At 36.1% G+C, this 24828-nt stretch overlaps 2 protein-coding genes across 2 annotated transcripts; one reads left to right on the top strand and one right to left on the bottom strand.

Moving 5' to 3' along the window:
- Positions 1-2396: 2396 nt before the first annotated feature.
- On the top strand, positions 2397-4589 carry LOC109177840. Its single transcript, XM_019327308.1, has 2 exons — positions 2397-3715; positions 3749-4589. Exons 1-2 carry the CDS (start codon positions 2595-2597, stop codon positions 4479-4481), a joined length of 1854 nt encoding a protein of 617 aa, XP_019182853.1. The 5' UTR covers positions 2397-2594; the 3' UTR covers positions 4482-4589.
- A 7717-nt stretch (positions 4590-12306) lies between these two features.
- Positions 12307-24757, bottom strand: LOC109177839 (suppressor of RPS4-RLD 1). Its single transcript, XM_019327307.1, has 23 exons — positions 24472-24757; positions 24198-24307; positions 22330-23165; positions 20819-20863; positions 20556-20657; positions 20404-20484; positions 20186-20252; positions 19735-19835; positions 19509-19616; positions 19114-19184; positions 18922-18978; positions 17592-17700; positions 17410-17490; positions 16650-16736; positions 15960-16166; positions 15070-15389; positions 14250-14336; positions 14075-14174; positions 13645-13736; positions 13518-13556; positions 13344-13434; positions 12926-13023; positions 12307-12834 (listed from the first exon to the last, which is right to left on the bottom strand). Exons 1-23 carry the CDS (start codon positions 24591-24593, stop codon positions 12546-12548), a joined length of 3300 nt encoding a protein of 1099 aa, XP_019182852.1. The 5' UTR covers positions 24594-24757; the 3' UTR covers positions 12307-12545.
- Between the last annotated feature and the right edge of the window lie 71 nt (positions 24758-24828).

Raw genomic sequence — 24828 nt, 5'->3', positions numbered from 1 at the left:
TATATCTAATGAAAATTAAGATCAAGATAGTGTATTTAAATTTGTGTTTATTAAGTATAAGAAAATGTTACAGGTTGATTTACCTCCTTGTGATCATTTGCCGAAGTATGGTAGTCAAGGCCGATTTTTGGATTTTTATAGCTCCGTTCTTATAAATAAATGAGGTCCTACGAAAAGTATAAGCACAATCTTTAAAATCAATATTGTAAAATATATGATTTTTATTTCAAATAAGTATGAACAGTGTAACACAGTTGAATGCAAAAATCACAGTTCCTACTTCAATTCACTTCCAATTTAAATTAAAGTTAGAGCAACTAAAAGTAGCATACCTACCAATAGCCCTGAGTCCCGACCATGATTTGCCAGGTGATCTCCACCGAAGCGACGACGATCGATATAACAGTTGCAGTAGAAATTACGTCGGTCATGAGGTGGATTCTTGGTGCCAATAATCTAATAATCTATACTTATTATTGTGTTTGATGCATTGGTGGTGATTATTGGCGTTTGTGGAGATTGAATATGATGACAGTAATGAGTTTGTGGAAGGTGAGATGAAGGGTGTTGTTGGATCGATTTCTCATGCGATATTGGTGGTGAATAGTACAGGTTTCAAGTTATCTGTGCAGATTCAGGACTTGAGACATCATCTGTGCCCGCCGTTGGGGAAACAAAATGATTTTGTCACGCTCAATTAATTAGGTCCTAATTATTAGGAGAGAGAAGTGATTTGAAAAAAAAAAAAAAAACTGATGAGTTTTAGGATTAATTGTAGAATTTTTTATTATTATTATTTCTTAAGTAGCTAGGTCAAAAATAAATATTAGGCCCTCTAAAAATTGAGGCCATATGTTGTTGCCCATCTTGTACGGCCTAAAATCCGACCATGATGGTAGCAAGGTATTGTAGACTTCACCTAGAACGCACATTCGGGCTTCGGGTAGTAGCTACAGGTTTTCCTTCGTATCAAAGAAAATGTTACAAGTTTGAACAATGAAATGATGTGTTCCATCTCTAATACTAAATTGAAGGATGTGCTCCGTCTCAACTAAAATTTAAATTGATAGTTAGATTGCACATTTATATATGTTTTTATATTATATGTTCATCATAACTTTAATGAATTAAAAGTAATTATGTTGCATATAATTATTTACTATAAGATAATTGCCTCTCTCTTTGTAGAACGGTTTAGAAATTTGTTGTATTGATTTACTTATTGATTGGAATAGAGTTTTGATTGTGTGACATAGTATATTACATTCTTCACAGTTTCAAGAAAAACGAACAAAACTCTCTAAAATTCTATCGGATCAGGATGTGAGGAGTTTTGAGGGCAAAAGGCTTTGCCTTTTTGACGGGGATAAAAAAACACGAAATATATGAAATGTACGAAATTTATTATCAAATTGCAACTCAAATCCTATGACCAATATATGTTATTGTTATTGATGAAGGTTAAGAATGCATTTACTTTAATTAATTACCTAGTTTTTCTTTCTCCAGCTTCATTCTCTATTTTCTGAATAGGAGAAATGTACAAGTAAAGGAATTCTCTATTTTTCTTTTTTTCTTTTTTTCAAGTTTTCGTTTATGTAAAAACAAAAACAAAAAAATAAAAAATGTCTAGTAAACACTTTACATTAAGGGCATCCCCATCAAGGGTAGGTTTTTGAGGAGGCCAAACTTAGGTAGATCATAGATGAGAGGTTTTTGTTGAAAAACCTAGGTTTTTGTCAGATCTGTGGGCCCCACCAAGAAAGAAGAAAAGAAACGTTGCCTCGCGTGAGGCGTAAATTTCGCGCCCGGCGCAGTGACTGGGCGCGTCAATCTTTACTTTTTCTTTTCTTTTTTTCCCTCCCATCTCATTTCCTCTTTCCTAGTCAGACCTGCAAAAACTCATCAAAAACTACAACTATTGGAGATGCTCTAAGCACCGAACATCTATCTAGGGTTAATTAAAGTGAAGCTTCAATTCTAAGGTTAATATAAGATGGTTTAATGATCCATATATAGACTAATGATGCCATGCTTTCTTGAGACCAACCCCAGTTTGTACTTGCTTCCATTATTTTGTATTTCTTTGCTTTTGCTTTATTGAGTTGAATCCAGGCTACATCTGCCGCAGTGCAGCCAAGTCTAACTACCAGACCACTGTCCATCATAAATTTTGGTGATTTAAAATCCATTGGCTTGTTGGGGGGACCAATGCAAAAGTTCCCTTAGGGTTAACATGCTTCTCATGAACCTCATCATAACACTCTCAACCTTAGTTCTAACTCAAATAACTATTCATTACACTCAATCTACTAAAATAATTAAATAAAATTACTTAACTTTTCAATCTTTTCTTTAAATGAACTTTATTTAGTAACAAGTTGGAGAATGTATGGTGAAACGTCTAAGTGAGATAGATGGCAACAACACTACCAGTCTACCACCAACACTATCAATCACTTAGGTTTAAATGAGAGAAAGAATTGACCCCTAAACCCCAATAATTACACAAAACTACAAACAAAAAAACACATCTTTTTTAACTTTGTTCCAAAGCTTCAACACCCCCAATCATATCACCACTGCTTAAAGATATGATCCAAACAGCCCAGAAGACATGCAAAAACTACAACAACAATAACAATAATCCTGGGTGTTTCTTCTGCACCATGGCTGAACCAGATCCATCTGCAAGAAGATCCAGAATAGCCAAATGCTTTAGAGAATTGCCTCTCAGAGATGACAAAGAGCTGATGATCATCCTAACTGGTGTCTGGAGAATTGCTGTGGCTAAGCCCGATGACCCCGAGTTCCCGGCCCTAGGGCTCTTCCCTTGCATGGCTAAGCTCATCATCAATGACAGAAACTGCAATAATATGTCCATCCCATACTATGCAGCTCACATCATTGGCTCCTACACTATGAACTCCTCTGAATTTGCAGAAATGGCTGTGAGGGCAGGGGTTCTGACCCCATTGATGGAGCTTCTGAGAGGGAAGATGAGCTGGGTTGAGCAGAGAGTTGCAGTGAGAGCACTTGGCCACATTGCCAGCCACCGAGCCACGTTTAAGGCCGTGGCAGCAGCCCACGAATCGGAGATCGTAAATTTAGCCATGAAGATTGCCTCTAACTGCATAGAAACAGTGTACAATGAGTTTGTGAAGATGGGGAGTGAGGGGAGAATGGAATACCAGTGTGAATTAATGGGAAAAGGGGTTGGGGGATTGGAATTGCAGAACAAGAAAGCAGAAGCCTGGGCTACCCAGCTTCAAAGCTGGTCTCTTTACCTCCTCAACTGTTTTGCCAGAAAGAAAAGATCAATCAATCTGATCTGCAACCAAGAATTCCTGACAGAACTCAGCTCCATCTGGGGAGGACTTGAAAACCAGAATTCATTTTCTGGAATTTGCCTAATCAGAACCCTTTGTCTCACCCAAAACGGAAGAGAAAGCATAGCTAACTCCCCTCATCTCCTCAAAACCCTCTGCAATCTCTCAAGATCCTCAGATGATTCCCAAATAAAAGCCATCAAAATCCTGCTATCACTTCTCCAGGATCCCAATACAAGACCCAAAACACTGCAAATTTCTGCGCCATTTCTCGTCGATTTAGTAGAACTCAGAGCCATCAGAGGAAGATCAAAGCTAGGCGATCAGATCGCAGAGCTTCTCTTGCAAGACTACGCCAAGTTTAAGGTTGAAAAATCTGGGTCACTGAGTCACTGTAATTTACCCCACCTCGGGCCAGAGGGCGAGGGAATTTCGCCTTTTCTGGAAGAGGCATGGGAGTTGAAGGTGGGAAGAAGAAAACCAGACGAATTAATGTCCGAACGGGAACTAAAGCAGAGGAGAGTAATGGTTTCCATGCTGAAGAAAGAAGGGAACCAGAAATTCTGGGCAGGGAGAGTTGCAGAAGCGGTAGTAATTTACAAGAAAGCTCTGGATTTGTGTCCATTGAAACTGAGAAAAGAGAGAATCGTTCTTCACAGTAACAGAGCCCAGTGTTTCTTGATCCAAGGAGAAGCAGAATCCGCCATTAGAGACACAACGCGAGCTCTGTGCTTATCAGGGCAAACCAATAATCCCCACCTGAAAAGCTTGTGGAGAAGATCGCAGGCGTTTGATATGAAAGGGATGGGCAGAGAGAGCTTGATGGACTGCATGCTGTTCATTAACGACAAGGGGAGGAGAGGCATGAAGATCCCCTACTACGCCATCCGAATGTTGAACAAGCAGATGAATGCCACGTGGATTTTCGCCGCCGCCGCCGCCGCGGCGGCGGCGAATGATGAAACGCAGAGGCCCATCGTTTTCTTTGAAAATGGTAAGACGAAAGAGGAGGAGAAGAAGAAGAAGAAATTCATGGATGGTAAGCTGGAAAAACTGATTGGAAATGGCGTGCATCAAAAGAAAGGGCTATGGAGGAGGATTAGCATCAAGAAAAACAACGGATTGGATCGCCGGAGCTCTGTAGATTTCTAGATTTATTATACGTTGGCCGTGAATTATACTGGTATAGTAGTGTTATTTAGTGATGTAAGATTTACTCCGACATACATTTTCGACTAAAGATTGCACCATTAATCTTCACCAACTTTGATCGTCATTCTTAATGATTCTTGTCATTTTTCACTTCTGATGCTCGTGGCTAGAAGAGAAGAGTTCAGTTAGTACGATGATGTTTTTTGTTTTTGTTTTTTTTTTTTGTTTTTTTAAGTGTGTTAAGCCATGATTACTTCTTGAGAACTTATGTTGTGTTTGGAATCTTCGGATGGTGAAGACTAAAATGGGGAAGAAAATTTTAATGAAGCTATTCATGTTTGAGAATTGTTCTTCTCCTCCCAAAAGGATGAATCATCAACTCAAGGTCCTCACATCCCGACCCAACCTAGCATTTAGCAATCGTTATATCATGCATCAGGTGCGCAATGTATTTTTTTAAAAAAATATTTTTTGAAAAATTTCAAGAAACTCATTTAGAAGTTGCGTTTCTGACAAGAAACACATATCTGAAATGAGTTTTTTTCAAAATTGCCACTTTTTAAAAACCTTCTTATTTTTGTCATTCATTCAAGTATCATATTTTTGTCTTTGACCCGGTATTATACACATGTCGTTCTTATGTTTTTTAGTTTGGTTCATATCAAAACTAAATGAATGGATTAATATTTTTTTTTTTAAACCAGAAGCTTTAATCATTGAGTTGTTAGGGAAATTTGTTAGTCCCATACGTTAATGATTTTTGACTTCGCGTTTTATGCTTCTGTGACATGTTTCTTATGTAAAGCGTAAATTGAAAAATTTTAATATAAAAATATTCTTAAAATGTTTATATTATGAACTAAATACTTGAAATAACTTTTTGAGGAATATAATTATTGTGTCTATAGTTTAACATCAAATACATTTCTTTTCATTACTTCCTCAAAAATTTAATTGGTAAAATAGTACCAAATGACCTCTTAGTTACTTCATAATTATATTCGCTCAAACAATTTATAAGCACAATCAAGTTTTTATATTTTTAACATATATAATAATAATAATAATAATAATAATAATAATAATAATAATAATAATAATAATGAAATATATATTAGCGCAGCACACAATGATGTTGAAACTGACGTTGTAACACAAACGATCTGTAACGCAGTTCGGGCAAACAACCCTAATCTGCGAGGCACTTCTCAATTTGAGAACTTGCCTAAATCCACTAAAAGCTCAATATTTAAAGTACACTGTTTGGAACCTGAGATTACACAATAGAATGATCTTTCCTACCAAACTATTGAAACCTAAACACATGTACTACTTTCTAGGGGAATTTAGTATCCTATTCTCAAAGACTCTCGTACCTCACCAGATTAATGTTGAATGCTTGAGTTTTACAAGAAAGGACAACCCCTATTTATAGTAGCTATTCCTAACAGATTCGTGAATAATAAAGCTATTCCTAATCAGACTAGAACTAAACACTTCAATAACAATTCCCTTTAGAACTAGTACTCTTCAATAACTACTCCTCTTAGGCTTGGTATTCCTTTATAGATCTGGTATTCCTTTTGCACATAACTTTGACAAAACACTTTGAGTCAACAATCTCTCCCTTTGTCAAATTTTTGGCAAAAACCTTGATCTCATAGTGGCTTGATTTTCTATTCTTCTCCCCCTTAGTTGATTCTTCTCTCCCTAAACTTGATTCCTGGAGTTCTTGGAAAAAAAAAAACTTGAAACTTGTATTTGAATGTGTGAGTGAAGAGAATTCTTCACTGTCTCTATACATTTTACCAATGTGTGGTAAAGTAGATCCACACAGTCACAAAAGTAGAGGATTTGATCATAGATAAGTTCAAGTGGTTTTGGATCTGTAAATCAAATTTCGCCATTCACGGAGGGCAAAGCCCGCATCATGCATTTCATTTGGAAGAGGAAGCACCGGGCCATCAGAGATGAATATTCCGGTGGAATCTTCTCCGAGATCATATGGATTTCCATTGCCGTTTGAAACCGGAACGGTAGAGGATCCGAAAGCTGGGTGCGGATCCGACCCGAATCCATAGGGATCGGGACTGTGGACGGATTGAGGAAAGTGCTCAACTGTCACTTCATCGTACTCTCCCGGAAATCCCCCGGCTGATTGGTACGGTGGCGCGTATCCGCCGTAACCGCCGTCATCAAACGGCGGAGGAGCCGTTCTGACGTGCTCATCCATGGTAGATACATCGAAGATGCTGATTTCCCCGTCTTCTTTGATTTTCTGGTGATCCTTCGCACCAGGCTCTCTTCTGGGTTGTTGAGGTAGCAAGAAAATGAAGTTACCCGAAGACTCATGTCATTGGCTTCCATGGAGATTATTATAATAACCGGACAGTAACGGGTTTTGATTGGAAATCAGTTTCGTACTTGTATTCATTTATACAAACCCCTCTCGCATTTGGGTGCGCCTCAACTGTTCGACAGAATTTCGGAGTCATTGTAAGTGCAATCCAAACTTCATATTTTGTTCACATATGTCATAGCTCAACTTTATACCCCAATCATGTATATCTGTTACAGTTTAAGGCTTCATCAATGTTTTTTGGGATCAAACTTGGAGGTGTGGCAGTATACTCCTTTTATTTTGTGGAAATCTTGTTTCTTTCCTCTAGTCTTTATTCTTTGATTGAGATCTCCCATGATATTTTCCAAAGGATGATTTTTCTGATTTTTTAAGACAGTAGGATGACTTTTATCCTTTTCTTCATTTGGCTCTGTTTCTGTTCTGCAATTCTGCATATCATTAGTCAGAGGTGTTGGAACAGTTGTTTCAACAACTCTTGGACTTTTGTCATCATCAGTAGTTATTGCTGGAGTTACATCATCAATGATCACTATTTGATGAATAGCCTGGGGATGCTCCTTGGTCATGAAAATTTATGTGTCCCATACGTTGGTGCCATAATTGTGTTTGACTGATGGTTGTCTGTAAACCGGATAGATCACTATCCCATGTGTAGCATTTGTTTGTAGACCTTTTTCCCATCATGACACAATCATGATTCTGATTAAACACATTGCAACTGTCTCTAGAGATCATTTTTGTACTGGATGTTCTCAAGATTTTCTGAATTTCCAGTCATATGTCTTGAACATCCGCTGTCAAAGTACCATATATCTTGCTCTTTGTTTGTTTTGGAGGTATATGCAACATTTTGGTCTTTTCTTACCCAGATTTTCTTACTATTATTTCTGTTCTGTGTTGGCCACACTCTGTTGTTTTGTCTGTAGTAAAGATCATTCTGTCTCTTGTAGCAGTGAGTTTTGATGTGTCCTAGTTTGCGGCAATAGTAGCACCTTATTCTTCTTCGGTGTCGGAAGTGCTGTTGTGACACTTCCTGTGTCTCGGTTTGATGATTCTCACTAGTGTCTGTGCTTGGAGTCCTGGGTCTTTCGGTAAGCTCCTTGATTTCTTGTAGAAGTTTAGCTTCTTTGTTTTTGAAGTCTAATAGTTCGTTTTGAGCTTCTTTGTATTGTTTATCTATTCGTTCTTTTTCATTCTTCAAATAGTGATTATCTTCCATGAGTTCTAAATTTTTCTTGATGATTTGCTCCCACTTGGCATTTAGTTGAGTGTATGCCTCTAGTAACTCTTGCATGTCATCGCTATTGTTGCTTTCATGGCTAGCGGTGAAGGCTACGAAATTTGTGTTGCTATCATCTTCTTCACTATCTGAGTCGTCGCTTAGGGTTGATATATATGTTTTATTTTTCCTTTTCAAGTATGTGGCACATTCTGATTGGATGTGTCCAAAACCTTTGCATTCATAGCACTGTATTCCTTCTGTATTTGAACTGTCTCTTCTTTTTGAAATAGATTGATTTTGTCCAGTTGGGAAGTCCCCTTGATTGATTGAAGCACTTTTGTTTCTAAATTTGTTGAATTGTTTGAGAACTCTGTTGAAATTCTTTGTTAGGAGAGCAATTGATTGTTCCATGGTTTCAGTATCAATTTCTGGACTTCCTTTCTGCTTTGATTGGAACGCAATTCCTTTGTCATTATCTTTCCCTTTTTGCAGTATCTCAAGCTCATATGTTTGAAGATTTCCCATTAGATCACTCAGTTTGTAGGTGTTTAGATCTTTATGTTCTTGAATAGCGGTGACTTTCATTTGGAATCTTCCGGGTAGTGAGCGTAGTACCTTTTTGACGATCCTATGTTCGGGTATAGGTTCGCCTAAGTTGAATGCATCTCCGGATATACTTAAAACTCTGGCACTGAATTGGGTGATGCTTTCTTCCTCTTCCATTTTCAGGTTTTCAAATTCAGTTTGTATCATCTGAAGCTTAGATTGTCTTACAGTTGTGTTTCCCTCATGATGATCGCACAATATACTCCACGCAATTTTGGCTATGCGAGTAGAGGCAATCAGTTTGAAGGTATCTTCGCTCACAGCTCCATAGATTGCATTCATTGCCTTCGAGTTGAAGTTATATTCTGTTTTTTCTTCTTCACTCCAGTCAATTTTAGGTTTTATGTTTCCTTTATCATCAACTGGAGTTTTCCATTCGTTTTCTATAGCATTCCAGACACCTTCTCCTTGTGCCAAGATGTATATTTGCATTCTGGCTTTCCAGTAGGAAAAATTCGTGCCAATGAGGGCAGGTGACCTAGTGTTTGACAGTCCTTCTCTGGGAAACTCCATTAGGATCCTGCTAATAACTTAAGCAGTTTGGCTCTGATACCAATTGAAATATATATTAGCGCAGCACACAATGATGTTGAAACTGACGTTGTAACACAAACGATCTGTAACGCAGTTCGGGCAAACAACCCTAATCTGCGAGGCACTTCTCAATTTGAGAACTTGCCTAAATCCACTAAAAGCTCAATATTTAAAGTACACTGTTTGGAACCTGAGATTACACAATAGAATGATCTTTCCTACCAAACTATTGAAACCTAAACACATGTACTACTTTCTAGGGGAATTTAGTATCCTATTCTCAAAGACTCTCGTACCTCACCAGATTAATGTTGAATGCTTGAGTTTTACAAGAAAGGACAACCCCTATTTATAGTAGCTATTCCTAACAGATTCGTGAATAATAAAGCTATTCTTAATCAGACTAGAACTAAACACTTCAATAACAATTCCCTTTAGAACTAGTACTCTTCAATAACTACTCCTCTTAGGCTTGGTATTCCTTTATAGATCTGGTATTCCTTTTGCACATAACTTTGACAAAACACTTTGAGTCAACAAATAATAATAATATATTCACCTAATTACAATTTTTATTATTTCATTTATTTATTTACCAACAATTCTTGATCAATACTACCTTAACTTTTCCAATTTCCATCTATGTCAAGTCGAGTTTGAGTACAAAAGATGGTTGAACTTCAAGTTTAAGATATTAAGTTGAGGCAAAACTCTAACATCATGTTTGGTTCATAAAATAAATTGAAAATGATATAATATTTTTAAGAATAGATATATTTTACTATTTGTTTTAAGAAAAAAATTACATTTTTTGTCCCTAAATTATAGGGTAATTGTATAATTCGTCCCGGAGTGTTGCTCATGTTTACTTTTCGTCCCTAAGTTATCACTGGCGTTGCACTTTTCGTTCTTTCGTATTCACTTTTCGTCTCTGAGTTATACTAAAATTGTAAATTTCATCCCTAATATTTTATTAGTAAAGAGACGAAAAGTGCAACGTCAATGATAACTTTGAGACGAAAAGTGAGTATTACCAACACTTAGAGACGAATTCTACAATTACCCTATAACTAAGGGACGAAAAATGTTATTTTCCCTTGTTTTAACACCTTATTCTTAGGAATAATATTCCTAAAAATGAGCTATTTTAGCTCTATAAGGAGAATATTCATTACCAAGAGACTCCTAGTATTATATTATATATATATTCTCAAGTATTCAAGAATATCTTATTTTTCTTCTCCTTTTTTTTAAACACCCAACAAAAAACCGTTTTTACAACACATGCTTATATTTTGTGTGTGTATTGATGGAGCCATGGGGCATAGATTGCTGGACAAGTTGATGGATGGGATTTTTCAATTGGCCTGGATGGTATCCCGGCGCCTGGTTATGGATGTGGATAGTCGTTGCCTACCACCGCCAACCCCGACTTACCGTTGAGAGCGGTTGTATACGGGCATTAAAGGTAAGGGTGTGTTTGGAAAACATAGAAATGGAGCAAAACAAGAAAATACCCAAGGGGGGAAAGGCGGTTCGCCCGACCAATGCCCACAACTTATACACCCAGTCCGATGAGGGTTGGCAGATGATGGTTAGCCTTTGTAGACTAGAGCGGACCAGCACTGGCCAGTCGCGAATCAACTTTGGTTGAGGTGCCCACGACAGCCCTTTGCCCAAAAACCAAGTCGTCTGCCAACTTCCAGTTTGCTCGCATCGGGTCCGACCAGTCGTGGCGTTCGACTAGATGGGTCCAATCGGTGGAGGACACATATAGGTGAGGGTGGCGGATCGCCGAAGCAGGTGATAGAGTTTAACAATTATTACCCAAATGTCATAATTATTAATCATCCTATAAATATTACCCGAATTTTCAACTATACTTTTTAATATATTATGAATTCTACAACTATGGATTATATGATTTTAAAAAATTATATACTATTATTTTTAAAAAAATATTTCAATATACTCCGTAATAATTATAATTTTAACATTGAATACTAATATTAGGTATTTATTTTTTTCCATTGCACATAGAAAAGACTAGTTATACTTATAAATACAAACATAGATGGAGCAAATATTTATATCCGTTCTCCTATAAATTTAGTATGCTTTTTGGAATATGCAAAATGTTTGATAAGCGTATAAGATATTAATTTACTTCATGTTACACACAATCAAAATTCAAAGACAATATTAAGTAACAATGTTGAACGGGTAATAATCTCAAAAAGTAGTTTGGAAAGATGGCGTTGTGGATTTGTGGGGGAGGAAATCTATGTTAAAAAATTTATATTTTAAAGATGCAACTTGTGTTTTGTTTTGGTTTGGTTTGATTAGGATGTTTTTGTCCAAATGATTTTCTTTTCTTTATTATTTTTTTTTAAAGAGAAGGTACAAAGAAGTCAAACTATTGCTCAAGAATTAAAATTCTAGAAAGGACAAGTGGTTCTTCTCATTTCATAACTTAATATGTATACTTATCACAAGTTGCTAAAAAAATGATAAACAATATTGGGAAAGGTAAATAATATAGCTGGTGCTTGTCCAATAAAAAGTTGCATCCCTTTAATTATTGAACCACCTTTGAAATATAGTGATTAGGCTGAATGTCTTGCATACCTAACACACTAGTGAAGATTTTGGACAGATCCAAAACCCTGTTTGATTTTACACGTACTTGTCTTCTAGGGTTTTGAGATGGAAAAAGACTTTGTGTCAAAACTTGAAAATCACGTCAAAATAATCACAAGATTTGATTTCACGTTTTGTAATAAGCAGTGGAAAGTAAGAAAAAGTAGGCAATAAATTAAAATTTTTAATATATATATAGGTTCATAATCAGGTACGAATAGACCTTAACGTGCAAACCTGCGAACTACTGAGGCTTGAAGGATTCCACCACAACTACTATATGATTGCACCGCAAGGTCTCTCCAAACATGTCTGCCTGTTTGGGAACCGTTGCGGTGCAATCATGTAATAGTTGCAATACAATCCTTCAGTAGTTCGCAGATTCGCAGGTTAACACCAATTCACACCTAATTACAAATATATATAGACTAGTTTAAGTAAGTTGAATGCAAGACTCCTGCTGAATCAAATAGATAATGGTACACATTATGGTTACATGTATACAGAGTAATAACACAGATTGTTAACTTAAACCCAACATACAATTTGCATTGGTGTTTTTTTGTCAAATGTTGCCTTTGCTCAGACTCTATCTCTAGTATGTGTGTGTCTGTGTGCTTTGACTGTCACATCTACTCATAAAAAATAAAATTAAAAAAAAAAAAAAAAAAAAGTCTAGCTTAATCTTGTTAATAGAAGCTCAGTCTGAAGAGTAACTTAGAGCGGCGATAACCGATCCCGTCGTCTCGAATGCTGACGACACATCTGCGTAGCCTTTCCAGGATGTATTCACCTTCAGGGCTGGGTACAACCACTTCTTTACAGAAGATATAAAGGAGCTAGGATCAGACTCCAGGATCGCTTCCCAATCCAACTGCAGACCTTCTGGAATGCTCCCCGTGAATTCCATATTAGCCGCGAGTAGAAGGCCAAGCAGAACCACAAACCCGACAACAGCGGATCCTCTGGAGAGTGGCATGAAATTATACCTAAAACATAATAAGAAAGAAAAATGTGTAAAATGAGAATGAATTCCCAAGTGGCCATGGCCTTGAAACAAGTACAAGCCAAATTTTCTACCAGTAGAATGTCATTCTCAAGATTGCATCTCTGACAGTTTCTAGTGCTTCAAGTTTAGTTGAACCATATGTCTCACCGCAGTAAACATCACATAATGCCTGCATATTTATGTCGGATGTGTTATTGTGGTGATATAGCAGAGGTCATGTATGCATGCATAGAGAAACTGGTGCAAACTCTCCATGTCCTCACCGACTAGGAGGCTAGCACTGATCTCTCTAAAATGTCAACTAGATAAAGAAAAGCTTGAATGATGCATGTGAGAATGTGGAGCATCTAGTTAAATTACTTTTATCTACTTACAAACTATCAGTAAATTGTTACAAGCACAATGCACGATATACACATTAATCCATAGAATTCATCTAGAGAGATGTGTACACATTAATCCATAGAATTCATCTAGAGAGATGTGTACCTCCCACGCTGAAGTCATTTCCGTGTCAAAGGCATCCCACCTTGCAGGTGTACTTGGTGTTCTTATTGAAAAGTCATATCCAACTTCACCCCTGAAAAGGAAATACATAAACAAACACAAAAGAAATCTGAATCAACAAGAGAGAGAGAGAGAGAGAGAGAGAGAGTTCTATACATTTTTACTACTGTGATTCTTGTCCCTTCAAGGCGCTTCCTGAAACAAGGAAAAGCACAAATTAATGACAAGAGAAGGTGATAACATGAGAATGGCAAAGTAAATATGAAATCACTGAAAATAATACCCCTCAAATGCCATGCTGTGGCACCAGGTGGCCAACCAGAAGTCCTCACCAATAACTCTATAAAGATCATGGCAAGATTCGGCACTCATGATCTGCAAATTTTTATTCAAACATTAAGTGTTTTTTTAATATATATTTCATCAATATTTGGAAGAAAATGGTATTCTGGAGAAATATAATAACAGGATTGAACTACGGGATTCAATAACAAGGACGGGTCAAAAACAAGAAACAGTATGAACTAGAAAAGAGAAATTGAGAGCTGCCAGAAATCAGCTCCAGACTATAATAAAAGGCAGTTAGCAAAGACTATTTGAATTTAGTACAATGTGTGAACTGAAAACTTCTTGCTCATTTCCAAAGCATCAAAAGTTTTCATCTTGTTTCATTTTCATAGCAACATGATGAAAATGGTCTTTCTGCAACTCACCTCCTGCAATTTCCCATTCCCAGAAAGATCAAGAAGGTTGTCTTTCTTGTCAAATACAGACTTGTTCTCCTTTATGACTGCTTTGGCAGCATTCAGTGTTCTGCATAAATCATAATAGAAGTGTTAAGAACTTCTACAAAAGGTATGGCAGCAATAAAATGCATTACCATCTTACCTCTTAAAATTTGGATAGTAGCGAGCCACTTTGGCTTGCCCAAGAATGAGGGGAGTGTGAGACCCAAATCCAGAAATGAATTCCTCACTACAGACAACGATGTTGAAAATTTCATGAAAACCCAGAACAGCAACAAATTCAAGATATAATAGGCATTTATGTGCATGAAGCTACACTAATTTCCAAATAACAATAGCATTATGCAATGTCATTCAGGAATCTCCTTCACAGGTTTGTCCATTAACAATTGGGATGTGAACAGGTTATAAGATTGAGAAAGAAAGTGAGAGACTAAGGCAATCCCATAAACTATAATGACTAAGCTAATGTAATCAATATTCAACATTAAAACCATAAAGCCAATACCTTCTAGGTGGAGGGTTATGAAAATACCCATATTCTTTTTTTTTTTTTTTTGAAAATAAAAGAAAATACCTATATTCTTATTAACACTCTAGGTTAAACACAATGACTTTGACCCACAAAGGTATCCAAGCAACCATCAACTAAGTTACCCTTGAGAGATACAAATCACAGAATACATAATATTAGCAAACACCAAAAGATCCTATTTAACAAGAAATCTAAAACGTCATATCTTTCTACAAGCAAATAATCAATAGCTAATTCAGAGAATCAGAGTCCCATTTAAAACATTTAAAAACATCATCTCTCATTGGCATAGGCTAAGACTTCATCAATGTTCAGTATCCTGTGTATTAATTTCTGATTTTGAAGTTCATCTGTTTTTATTAGTAACAGTTGCAATCAGGTAGTTCTTCCAATGCTAGTTAAGGAAAATAGACAGCAAGTTCAGTACCTTAATTTGTTTATCCAGACAACTGGATCACATGGTTCAGATATTTGTCTCCATTTAACAGCTAAAGAATACAAATCCTGCCATGACATTGTAGGGCGTCCAGCTGGTCTGTCATCTGTTGATGTTTCTGAGAAACTGCTAGTACTACAACCAGCACCACCTCTGTTTCGACTAGGAGGATTTATCCTTTCCTTCCTCCGGGCTCTCTTGCCACTTTTAGTTGTGCCTTTATTTAAATGTTTCCATTCTACTTGTATAGTACGCCAAACTCTTGAAATTTTTTGTGCAATTTCAATAGCTGCTAAGCCAGCCATCCGATGCTGATAAATTCAAATTTCATAGGATGATTTTAGAGATTGAAGGAATCAATGCATGCAAAAGCAGTAAGACATGACATCAAATAGCTAGGCAATGGCAAACACTAAGACATCTGTCTGTTGACGCAACTCTACCACGTAAATAGAAAACAACAATATTAAATGCTTGGTCATCAATACAATGAAGAACAATGCAGATCTCAACTTTCTGTCAGAGCCACAGCATATTAAACAGAGGGTTGTTACAATCCCCGAAAAATTCAATATGGTATTGTGATAAGAGAAAGATTTTAGTAGTTTAGGCACATGAAACAGTCAGCATCATGCTTTCCGTATCTCCTCCTCCCACAAAAGAAAAGGAACATTTAGATTGATTGAAAATGGGATGGTGTAAGAAAAATCAATTTTGTTTAAGTGTGTAACATCAAATTATAGGTTGTGGAATGAATCTACTGCATACAAATGTAGAAACAAATACTGAAGATCTTTTATAAAATGCACGAGAAAGAATATTTATGCACTCAAAACTAGACAGGACATTGAAGCTTGAGAATAAATCTTTAAATCAATCACCTGACGTTTATTGGGCAAGAAGCCAGGACAATTATATTGGATCTTCCTCCCAATAGAATCTGCTGCCTGTAGAAGTGCAAGTGTTTGCTTTGTTGAGGCAAAATGTAGCGTTTTTAGCTTTCCCTTCTTCAAGGAATCCTTCAGGGGAGGTTGCCTATAAACTTTTTCGCACACATCTTTAGGGTGGAGCCTTTTGCACCAATATTCCTAGATAAATAAGTCAAAATAAAAATGGTAAGACAAAGATTGGAAGACCATAAGAAATAAAATCAACCAAAATCAGGAAATATATAGTTTCTCAACTCAGCCAGAAAAGACCTATATATCCATGTATTAACCTGGCAACCATTCCATGCAGACCAACAATACAGACAATTTAAGTACCAAAACCCAAATCTACAGCTAATTACAAACAGGAACTAGGATTTAACTGTTGTAAGATACCAATTCTCTTACTAACCAGGTTCATAAAAAAGCTACCTGAAAAAAGAGCATACCAGTCTCCTCAAGCAATATATACAAACAAACATATAAATACTTAAGAAGATAACAAGTGTCTAGTTCCATCCATATACAACATGTTTAAAAAAGAATAACACAATTTCATTTCGAAACAACAAAAGATTAAAAGCCAGCAACATATTCAATATACAACTAGCTTGTATAGGCACATACTACTTTATATGTTACCTTAAATAGGGGATCAATATCTCCATCAATATCAAACCAACAAAATTCACTGTTGAGCTTTGAAGCTGTATATAATACAATTTCTTTCTGCAAGAAAAGATTGTAAAGTAAATGGGTAGTAAAGACTAAAACATAAAGTGGCAGCTACTATTCCTTAATCAAGGCACAAGGATTACCACTCTGGAATACAACCAAACAAGAGGAGAATTGAAGTCTAAAATGTTAAAAGACTCATTAGAATATGTACCAAAGAGCACTGCAACTGAAGAATCCATTACACAGTTATATTTGGGTTCAGAACCAAGCAATAAAATTGGAATAGTGAGCCAAATTAGGAAGCAAAGCCAAACTCTCCCACCTACCAATCAGCAGCATACTTTAAAATAATGTTATGCTTATCTCAAAACACTTGTCCAAACAGCTAGATAAGTACAACAAACACAGAATAGAATGCCATTTTTTCTCCTAAATAAATGGTTGAGGTTGCAAATTTTGGCTGATTGAAACAATCAAACAAAACTGCATGTTATATTTATATTTTACTCTTCATGTACTAGCTGGTATTCAGTCCAACTGTACCTGAAGTCAATACAAGCTTTAACCAAAATTTAAAGAATCTTTGGGAAGACAAGAAAGAAGAGTTTCTCCAGCAACAAGGGAAGATGGCAAGAGAAAGAGTAAATAAAAGAAGCAGCAAGAATGCATGTTTGAGTATTTCTACAACAATAACAACAATAAAATTTTATAAAGAATCAACTACCTGATAGAAGGCCAAGCACTGAAGTACAAATTTTTCCATTGAATCTAATTCCAGATCCAAAGCAGCATCATAATCCTTTACCTACAGCATGAATGAAAATCATGGAAGTGAATCCAGAGAACAAACGAATATTAAATGTTTCAGATCTTTAAGCCAAAAGAAGAAAACTGATTTCCCCATACTGCATCTTTATATTCCCCAATGGCATGATAGCAAGAACCTCGCAAATACAAGCACTCAACATTTCCACTATCAAGAGTTAGCCCCACAGATAGATCCTTGATAGCATTCCTGCAACAGTCAGTGGATGCAAGTAAACCATAGGAACCCATTGTTGAAGATAAAGAAATACATAGGGCATTAGGGCCTGTGATTCAAACTCTTTTTTCTCATTTCAAAAACAAAAAACCACAGTTGGAAAATTCTTTCAGAAGCATTATTAAAAATAAAGGTCAAAACAAAAACATGTCAAAGGGTGTCACTACCAGTTCTATTATTGTTTCAGCCCAAAACGTTCAAACACAAAGGACTTAAGAACCTCACATAAGGTTCACACTAGACTTGGCAATTATGGACATGACACGAAACTGGACACGAAAATAACGGGGTAGTGTTTAGCCTTAACGTGTCCCGGGTCGTTAACGGGTTGACCTGTTAAGGACCCGTTATGTTTCGTGTCTTAACGGGTCAACCTGTTAAACCTATTAAGAACCCGTTTAACCCGTTAATATTATCGTGTTAACCCGTTTACACAAACCTATTTATAACCCGCTAAGAACCATTGTCATGAGATTACAAAAGATATCATGGACTTAAGTATATGACTAAGGATGAGTTTACTACATTAGGCTAAAATCCAACACCAATTATTGATGTTCAACAATCTGAAATTTGAATTTTTATTGTGTTCAATTTTATTCTAAAAACTAGCATGGACTTCTTTAATTATGATTTTTGGATGTTATTTTATCATTTTATAAATGTTATAAATTGAATATTTTTTTAGTTTGATGGATTGAATTGTAGGTTTTATTTCTTTTTATATATAACTTAACTTTAAATTTTAGTTTTTTTAATATATTAATAGGTTTAGCGGGTTTAAACGGGTTTCGTGTCATATCGTGTCGACACGACCCGAAACCTGTTAACAAAACGTATCTATCGTGTCAATCCATTTAACCCGTTAACAAATCGTGTTCGTGTTAAAAATTTGAACCCGTTAACCTTAACGTGTCGTTATCGTGTCGACCCGTTAACGAACCCGTATACACGAAGTCTAGTTCAGACATCCCTTTACCAATTGATAAAGGGATGAAGGTGCAAAATTATGAAAATATCAATGACGTGATCAGAGATCATAAATGCCATCCTCTAGCTTCAATATAACCCACAATTCCATGACTCACCCACCACCTTCAATATCTACTGCTTTTGATATATATATATATATATATATATATATATATATATATATATATATATATATATATATATAAGTTTCCAGATCCCTACCTGTGCTCTCCCATCCCATGGAGAAGCAGCCCACGCATATGATAAGCTTTAGCAAACCTATTCCAAAATGGAAAAAGGAAAAGTGAAAAACAATGCTCAAGCTTGATCTTTGGCTTTGGATCATAAAAATAAAAAAAAAAATTAAAAAAAAAAATAGATTTCAAAATTAGATGCACAAAAATGCTGATATACCCTGCATCAATTTGTAGAAGTTGATGCAGGCATTCCAAAGCCTTTGCAGAATTTGCCAAATCTTGATAATACTGCCAAAAAAAAAAAAAAAAAAAAAAAACAGGAGTTCATCACCACTGAAACAACTGGAGAAAGTACAACTGATGCATGCACTATATTTATAATAAATAAACAGGAATTTTAGACATTATTAAAAATCCAGGTAATTGGCCAATCACACTGAATTTCTTGTAGTACACAAATATAATGCTAATTCAAGAAGTATGAAAAGTGTGATAGAAGAAAGGAAATTCAAACAAATAAATATGTAGAAGTGGTCATTTGTTCACCAGAAAACTGATGCCCATTTATATCATTACTTTCGGATTGAAACTTCATAACATATTCATGTATACCTGTGTTAGATGAGCCCAGGCCTCAACAAAATTAGGGTCTATGTGAATTGCCTTCATGTGTGCCGCCTCAGCCTTTTTATATTCGCCAATTGAGGCTAATGCCAAGCCCTATAAACGTTGACATTTTTCAAACAGCACTAATTTATCATACAACAATTTCAAAGAGATGCATGTAAACATAATTCATTCTACAAGTATTAGTATTTAGTAGACATAACGGACTCACCAAATAAGTGTGCGCAGATTTGTTACTCTTATCAAGCTTTACACAGGAGGAGAGGTCTTCAGCTGCAGCTTTGAAATCCTTGAACTTAAAGTTCACAATTCCTGCACATAGTTCAATCATTTAATCGCACTTTGGACATCTATCATTGACTGCAATACATTCAAGACTTTGTGTACTCGTGTGGTTGTGCCAGGACATGAATCAGATGTATTAAAGATTGTATCATTACTATGAAAGTGGGCCAACATATATTGATGCCAATGAGATGGAGTACAAAATGAAACAAACACAGACATAATCCTCAATTATGCAATGTAGTTTTGAAGAGGACCAAAAAAAAAAAAAAAAAAAAATTAAGGTCCCTCATATGAATATACAAGTAAAATGAAACCTAAGGTACCAAGGAAATAACATTTGATATGCAAGTCTGATGAAATTCAAGGAAAATTACCCCTTTCATGTAATATGTCAGCTGAGTTTGGCTCAAATTCTAAAGCTTTAGTCAAATCTGCAATTGCCTGGTATTAAAACATAGTCAGATATCTCATGCACATTATATAAGACTTCTGTATTCAAATATGAAGTCTTCAATCATAAAATCATTATTCTCAATGGCTACTGCACTTCCTTTATGAGTAGAGCATTCTAGGAATCTGATAAAAATCTCACCTCGGCAGATTCACCCAAGGCAGCACGGGCCTGCCCTCTGCGTTTCCATGCCTCACCTGCTGATGGATTTGAGTCTATGGCCTATCAGAACAGCAAAATACTCAATCAGGGATTTGAATCCTGTCATGCATAGAAGTCAAAGATATGCATACCTTTGTAAAATCAGAAATAGCAGAGTCAAGTTCTCTCTGGAATGCATATGCTGTGCCCCTTCCTATTAATGCCTCAGGGTATGTTGGATCCTCTTCGAGAATCTGTGCCAAATACATAAGTGAACAAGTATAGAGATTAGAAAATAGCTCAACAAGCTAAACATGAATTTTCTTTCAAAGTAAAGCTAGAAGGGAATAGTTAGTGTGCAAAGATGTCTAAAAAAACAAATTAGCATTCGTACAGAAGTAAGATCAATATCAACCTGATCAAAGATGGATATAGCATCAGCATATCTTCCTTCATTAACCTGAAATTCACAGAAACAATAAAGTTTCAACTTCACAATAGAGTGTTTGGTATCATTAGAAAATGTTAAGTTACTTAAACCACTCACTCTTGGGCACTTAACTCAAGCCTTAATCTTTATCTAGTTGGGGTCTTTTATATGGTCTATGGATTCCAATATTTATTCAGTTACACTTAACGTTAAATATATTTTGTTCCATTGGACTAGCATATCCTTTTTAATTACTTCAACCCAAGTAAGTTGAAATATACCTTTTTACCTCCCATGTCTCCTATTACTGCCATGTTACAGCTACTCTAATGTGCAAAGTGGGGAAAAAATTATGGTTCTTATATACACTTCAAAACATATTCAGATGTGTGAGAGGGAAACTTAATAAATGAGTTAATACCCAATTTAGTCCTCCACTATAGTGGTTTTACTCGACTTAGTCCTAAACGACTTTTTCTGCTTAATTGGATCGATAACTTCAATGTTTTTGTCTAATTGGGTCCTCTGTTAGCCATTCCGTCTCTCAGCTGTTAAGTTGGGGGTTAGCCATATATATATATATATATATATATATATATATATATATATATATATATATATATATATATATATATATATATATATTACACCAGCGAAAGAAGCAAACAAAGATTCCGTTTTCTTCCAAGAAACAGAGAAATATTTGGACGCAAGCCAATAAGGCAAGAATGGTCGGTCTAAATGAATATAAGAAAGGGAAAAGCAAGGAGATTTCAGGGTAATTTTCAGAATAATAATAGTATGTATTGTATATTTTGCCGCTGCACTCTATTGTGCTGACAACGGCATCAGATTGAAAACAATGCCATTTTTTTTTCAAAGAACAGTCATACAACATATGTCAGGCAACAAGAACTTCATCGGCCAAGATTATCAACCAAACATTCATTTAAAATTAAATTTTCACCAATCTTCTATCTATCTGCCTTTTCCTGAGGAGGGGAGGAGTGCGTGGAATAATTGCTGAGAACTGAGATAATGGAGAGAGGAAATTACTAGGCTAACCCCCAACTTAACAGCTGAGAGACGGAATAGCTAACAAAGGACCCAATTAGGTAAAAAAAAAAAACATTAAAGTTCCAATTAAGTAGAAAAAGTCATTTAGGACTAAATCAAGTAAAAGCACTATAGTTGAGGACTAAATTGGATATTGACTAGTTAATAACTACTCCGTATTTTTCACTTAAATGAAGTACAACTATAGTGCGAAACATATTATCACACGTTGTTGGATTGAATCATTTGAATGAGCAAAATGGAAATGAAGCCCACAAAATTTGAAAGGTAAATACAGAGAGATAGTATTTTTCATGTGATGAGCACAATGAAATCAGTATTTCCAGCATGTCGATGAAGTAACCAACCAATGAGTAAAATAAACATGGCAAACCAACATTCCATGTCATTATAATACCATAAGAGGCAGAAGAATGTACCTTAGCTATCCCCCTTGATAATCGGAAATCCAAAGTTACCGATTTTGTCTTCGAAGTCTTGCTGACACAGAATCTTTTACTTCTCTTATCATCATCACTCAATTCAACACGAACTTCGCATTTATTACTCAACTGACTCAAAATCTCTGATAGTTCATTAGTCTCTGATGATTCACTTGATTCATTAGTGACTATGGATGATTCGCTTGATTCATTAGTGACTATGGATGATTCGCTTGATTCATTAGTGACTATGGATGATTCGCTTGATTCATTAGTGACTATGGATGATTCACTTGGTTCATTAGTGACTAGGGAAGATTCACTTGATTCATTAGTGACTACGGATGATTCACTGCATTCTACGGACATATCATTTACGTCACCACATACTGTAGAACGAGAACCCAATTTGTCAGGAATATCACAGGTTCCATTTGTTTGTTTGTGATGACTTCCATTTGATTGGATATTGTCCTTGCTATTTTCTCTCACCTTATTATGACTCCCATTTGATTGACAATTGTCCTTGCTATTTTCTTTCACTGCTTTCTCTGTGTCCTTTGGTTTTCTGAACGGTTCAAGTCGACCATTTGACTCATGGTTCTCAGAAGTTTCAACAAGATTTCTAGAAAGGGGAGTCCCAGAACCAGATCCAGACAACTGCATAAAACCATTATCACCAGAAATGGTACTATTTTTTCTTGCAATAGTCAATAGTTCCTCTACCTCCATTAGTTGTTTCAGATCTGCACACTGTTGAACAGCATGGTCATACCCTTGCTGCCAAACCTGCATAGCTTCCACTTTCTTACCCATTGCAGATAAAGCATGACCTAGATGCAAATATTAAATTCACAATGCTTCAATGCACAATCAACCAAAAATAAACTTCAGCAAGAATTGACCGAAAATAAACTTCAGCAAGAATTGTCTATAACTCCGTAGTGTTTCCATTTCTCGAGGAGTAGAAAAATTAGAAGCTGAAAAAAATTCAATGACATTTCATTTTTATTTTTCCACTTCTGTTTCTATTTAGTTTACCATGTTATTTATTTCCTTCATCGGGCAATTGGCAGTGTACATGCCTGATAAATCAAATATATAACATTTCACTTTTCTCAAATTGGATTCAAGTAGGTAGTACATAAACCTCCCAAACATTACAGTCATTCCACTCGGCAACAGAATCAGCTAACACATATGATGCAAAATGAGATATGCATATGAAACTCAAAGCTGCAACACAGCTCTTTTTGCATGTGAAGTCTTGTTCCCAGCTACTTGTTCACAAAAATGCACATACAAAAGGATCAAAGGAAGAATGGACTACCAGATATGATGATAAGACCTTGCTTTAGTAAATGAATCATTTCTATAGTGTCTTTCTACAAAGGCATTGTGAACGGAGTTGAACAGTGAGCAGTCAGGGGACCACAACAAGTCGAGTCTGGAATTCATCATATTTATGTGTGAAATAATGGAACTATCCCCATATCTCATATCATGATCTTAATGGACTATATAATTATTCAAAGAAAAGCATTAGAATGGACTTTATTCCATGGACAGTCAGTTTGTCCTGTCCCCAACCCAGATAGCAAGTAGCACAAGGACAAAAGTTTTCAACATTAGAGAATTTAATAACAAAAATGTGATATGAATAACGCTTCAGCACTTGTCTCCGTTGACTTCACTTAACATTTAACAACAGCTAGATGCAAGAATAACTAGTTGAATAAGAAAGAAAATTCAAAATGTTCATATAAAACAACTAGTCTAGGTTTAATGAATTGTTGCAATCAGTTAAATTACCCAATAAAACACATGGGAAGATTTACAGAAAATAAAATAAAACAAAATAAAACCTTTGAGTATGTAAGGTTGGAGGACAGAAGAATCCAGCTTAAGCGCCTTATCACAATCCTTGATAACGTGCTTGTGAAGCTCCAGTTGACTATAGCAAAACGCTCGATTGCTGGAAATACAAATGAACTCACCGCATTTTAATTCAAAGAAAAAAGTTAAAAAGACACAAAGTTCAGCTCGTCTACACTAGTAGCAAAACCCCCCGTAAACACATATAACTGTCGAATTGGAGCAGGAAAAGAGAAAAAGGAGAGAATGAGAAGCGAAACGGACCAGATGTCTTGAATGAGGCAACTCTTGGAGAGAAGTGAATCGAGAACTCGAATTGCCTTTGACCAATCCTTGGACCTGCACAGCTTCGCCAGTTCGGTTCTCTCAGCCATCGTCGACGCCATCGGAGAAGGATAGCGAGAGTAGAAAGGCCGGCGGATCGGAAGATGTTAAAAGTGTTTCGGATCCTGGATTGGGTTCGGATTAACAGTTTCGTTTTTTTTTTTTTTTCCTTTTTTTTTTTGTTTACTTAAAGGGAAGGATTAAATTGGAAACCAAAAGGAAACAAGGCTTCTATCACTTAGATGGCAAGGCAATCATATAGTACACGTGGTTGCGAGATGGGGTGACCGTGGGCTC

Source organism: Ipomoea nil, unplaced genomic scaffold, assembly GCF_001879475.1.
Source record: "Ipomoea nil cultivar Tokyo-kokei standard unplaced genomic scaffold, Asagao_1.1 scaffold0805, whole genome shotgun sequence".
Lineage (NCBI taxonomy): Eukaryota > Viridiplantae > Streptophyta > Magnoliopsida > Solanales > Convolvulaceae > Ipomoea > Ipomoea nil.
Note: the sequence above shows the minus strand (reverse complement) of the source record. Positions and strands in the feature narration are given on the sequence as shown.

Excerpts from the sequence above, each read along its gene's own strand:
- LOC109177840 (XM_019327308.1), top strand. The coding sequence starts at position 2,595 with ATGATCCAAACAGCCCAGAAGACATGCAAAAACTACAACAACAATAAC. Across the intron at positions 3,716-3,748 it reads GTTGAAAAATCTGGGTCACT|GGGCGAGGGAATTTCGCCTT; the intron begins GAGTCACTGTAA and ends CCTCGGGCCAGA.
- LOC109177839 (XM_019327307.1), bottom strand. The coding sequence starts at position 24,593 with ATGGCGTCGACGATGGCTGAGAGAACCGAACTGGCGAAGCTGTGCAGG. Across the intron at positions 19,836-20,185 it reads TGACATATTACATGAAAGGG|GAATTGTGAACTTTAAGTTC; the intron begins GTAATTTTCCTT and ends AACTATGTGCAG. Across the intron at positions 14,175-14,249 it reads TACTATCCAAATTTTAAGAG|AACACTGAATGCTGCCAAAG; the intron begins GTAAGATGGTAA and ends TGATTTATGCAG.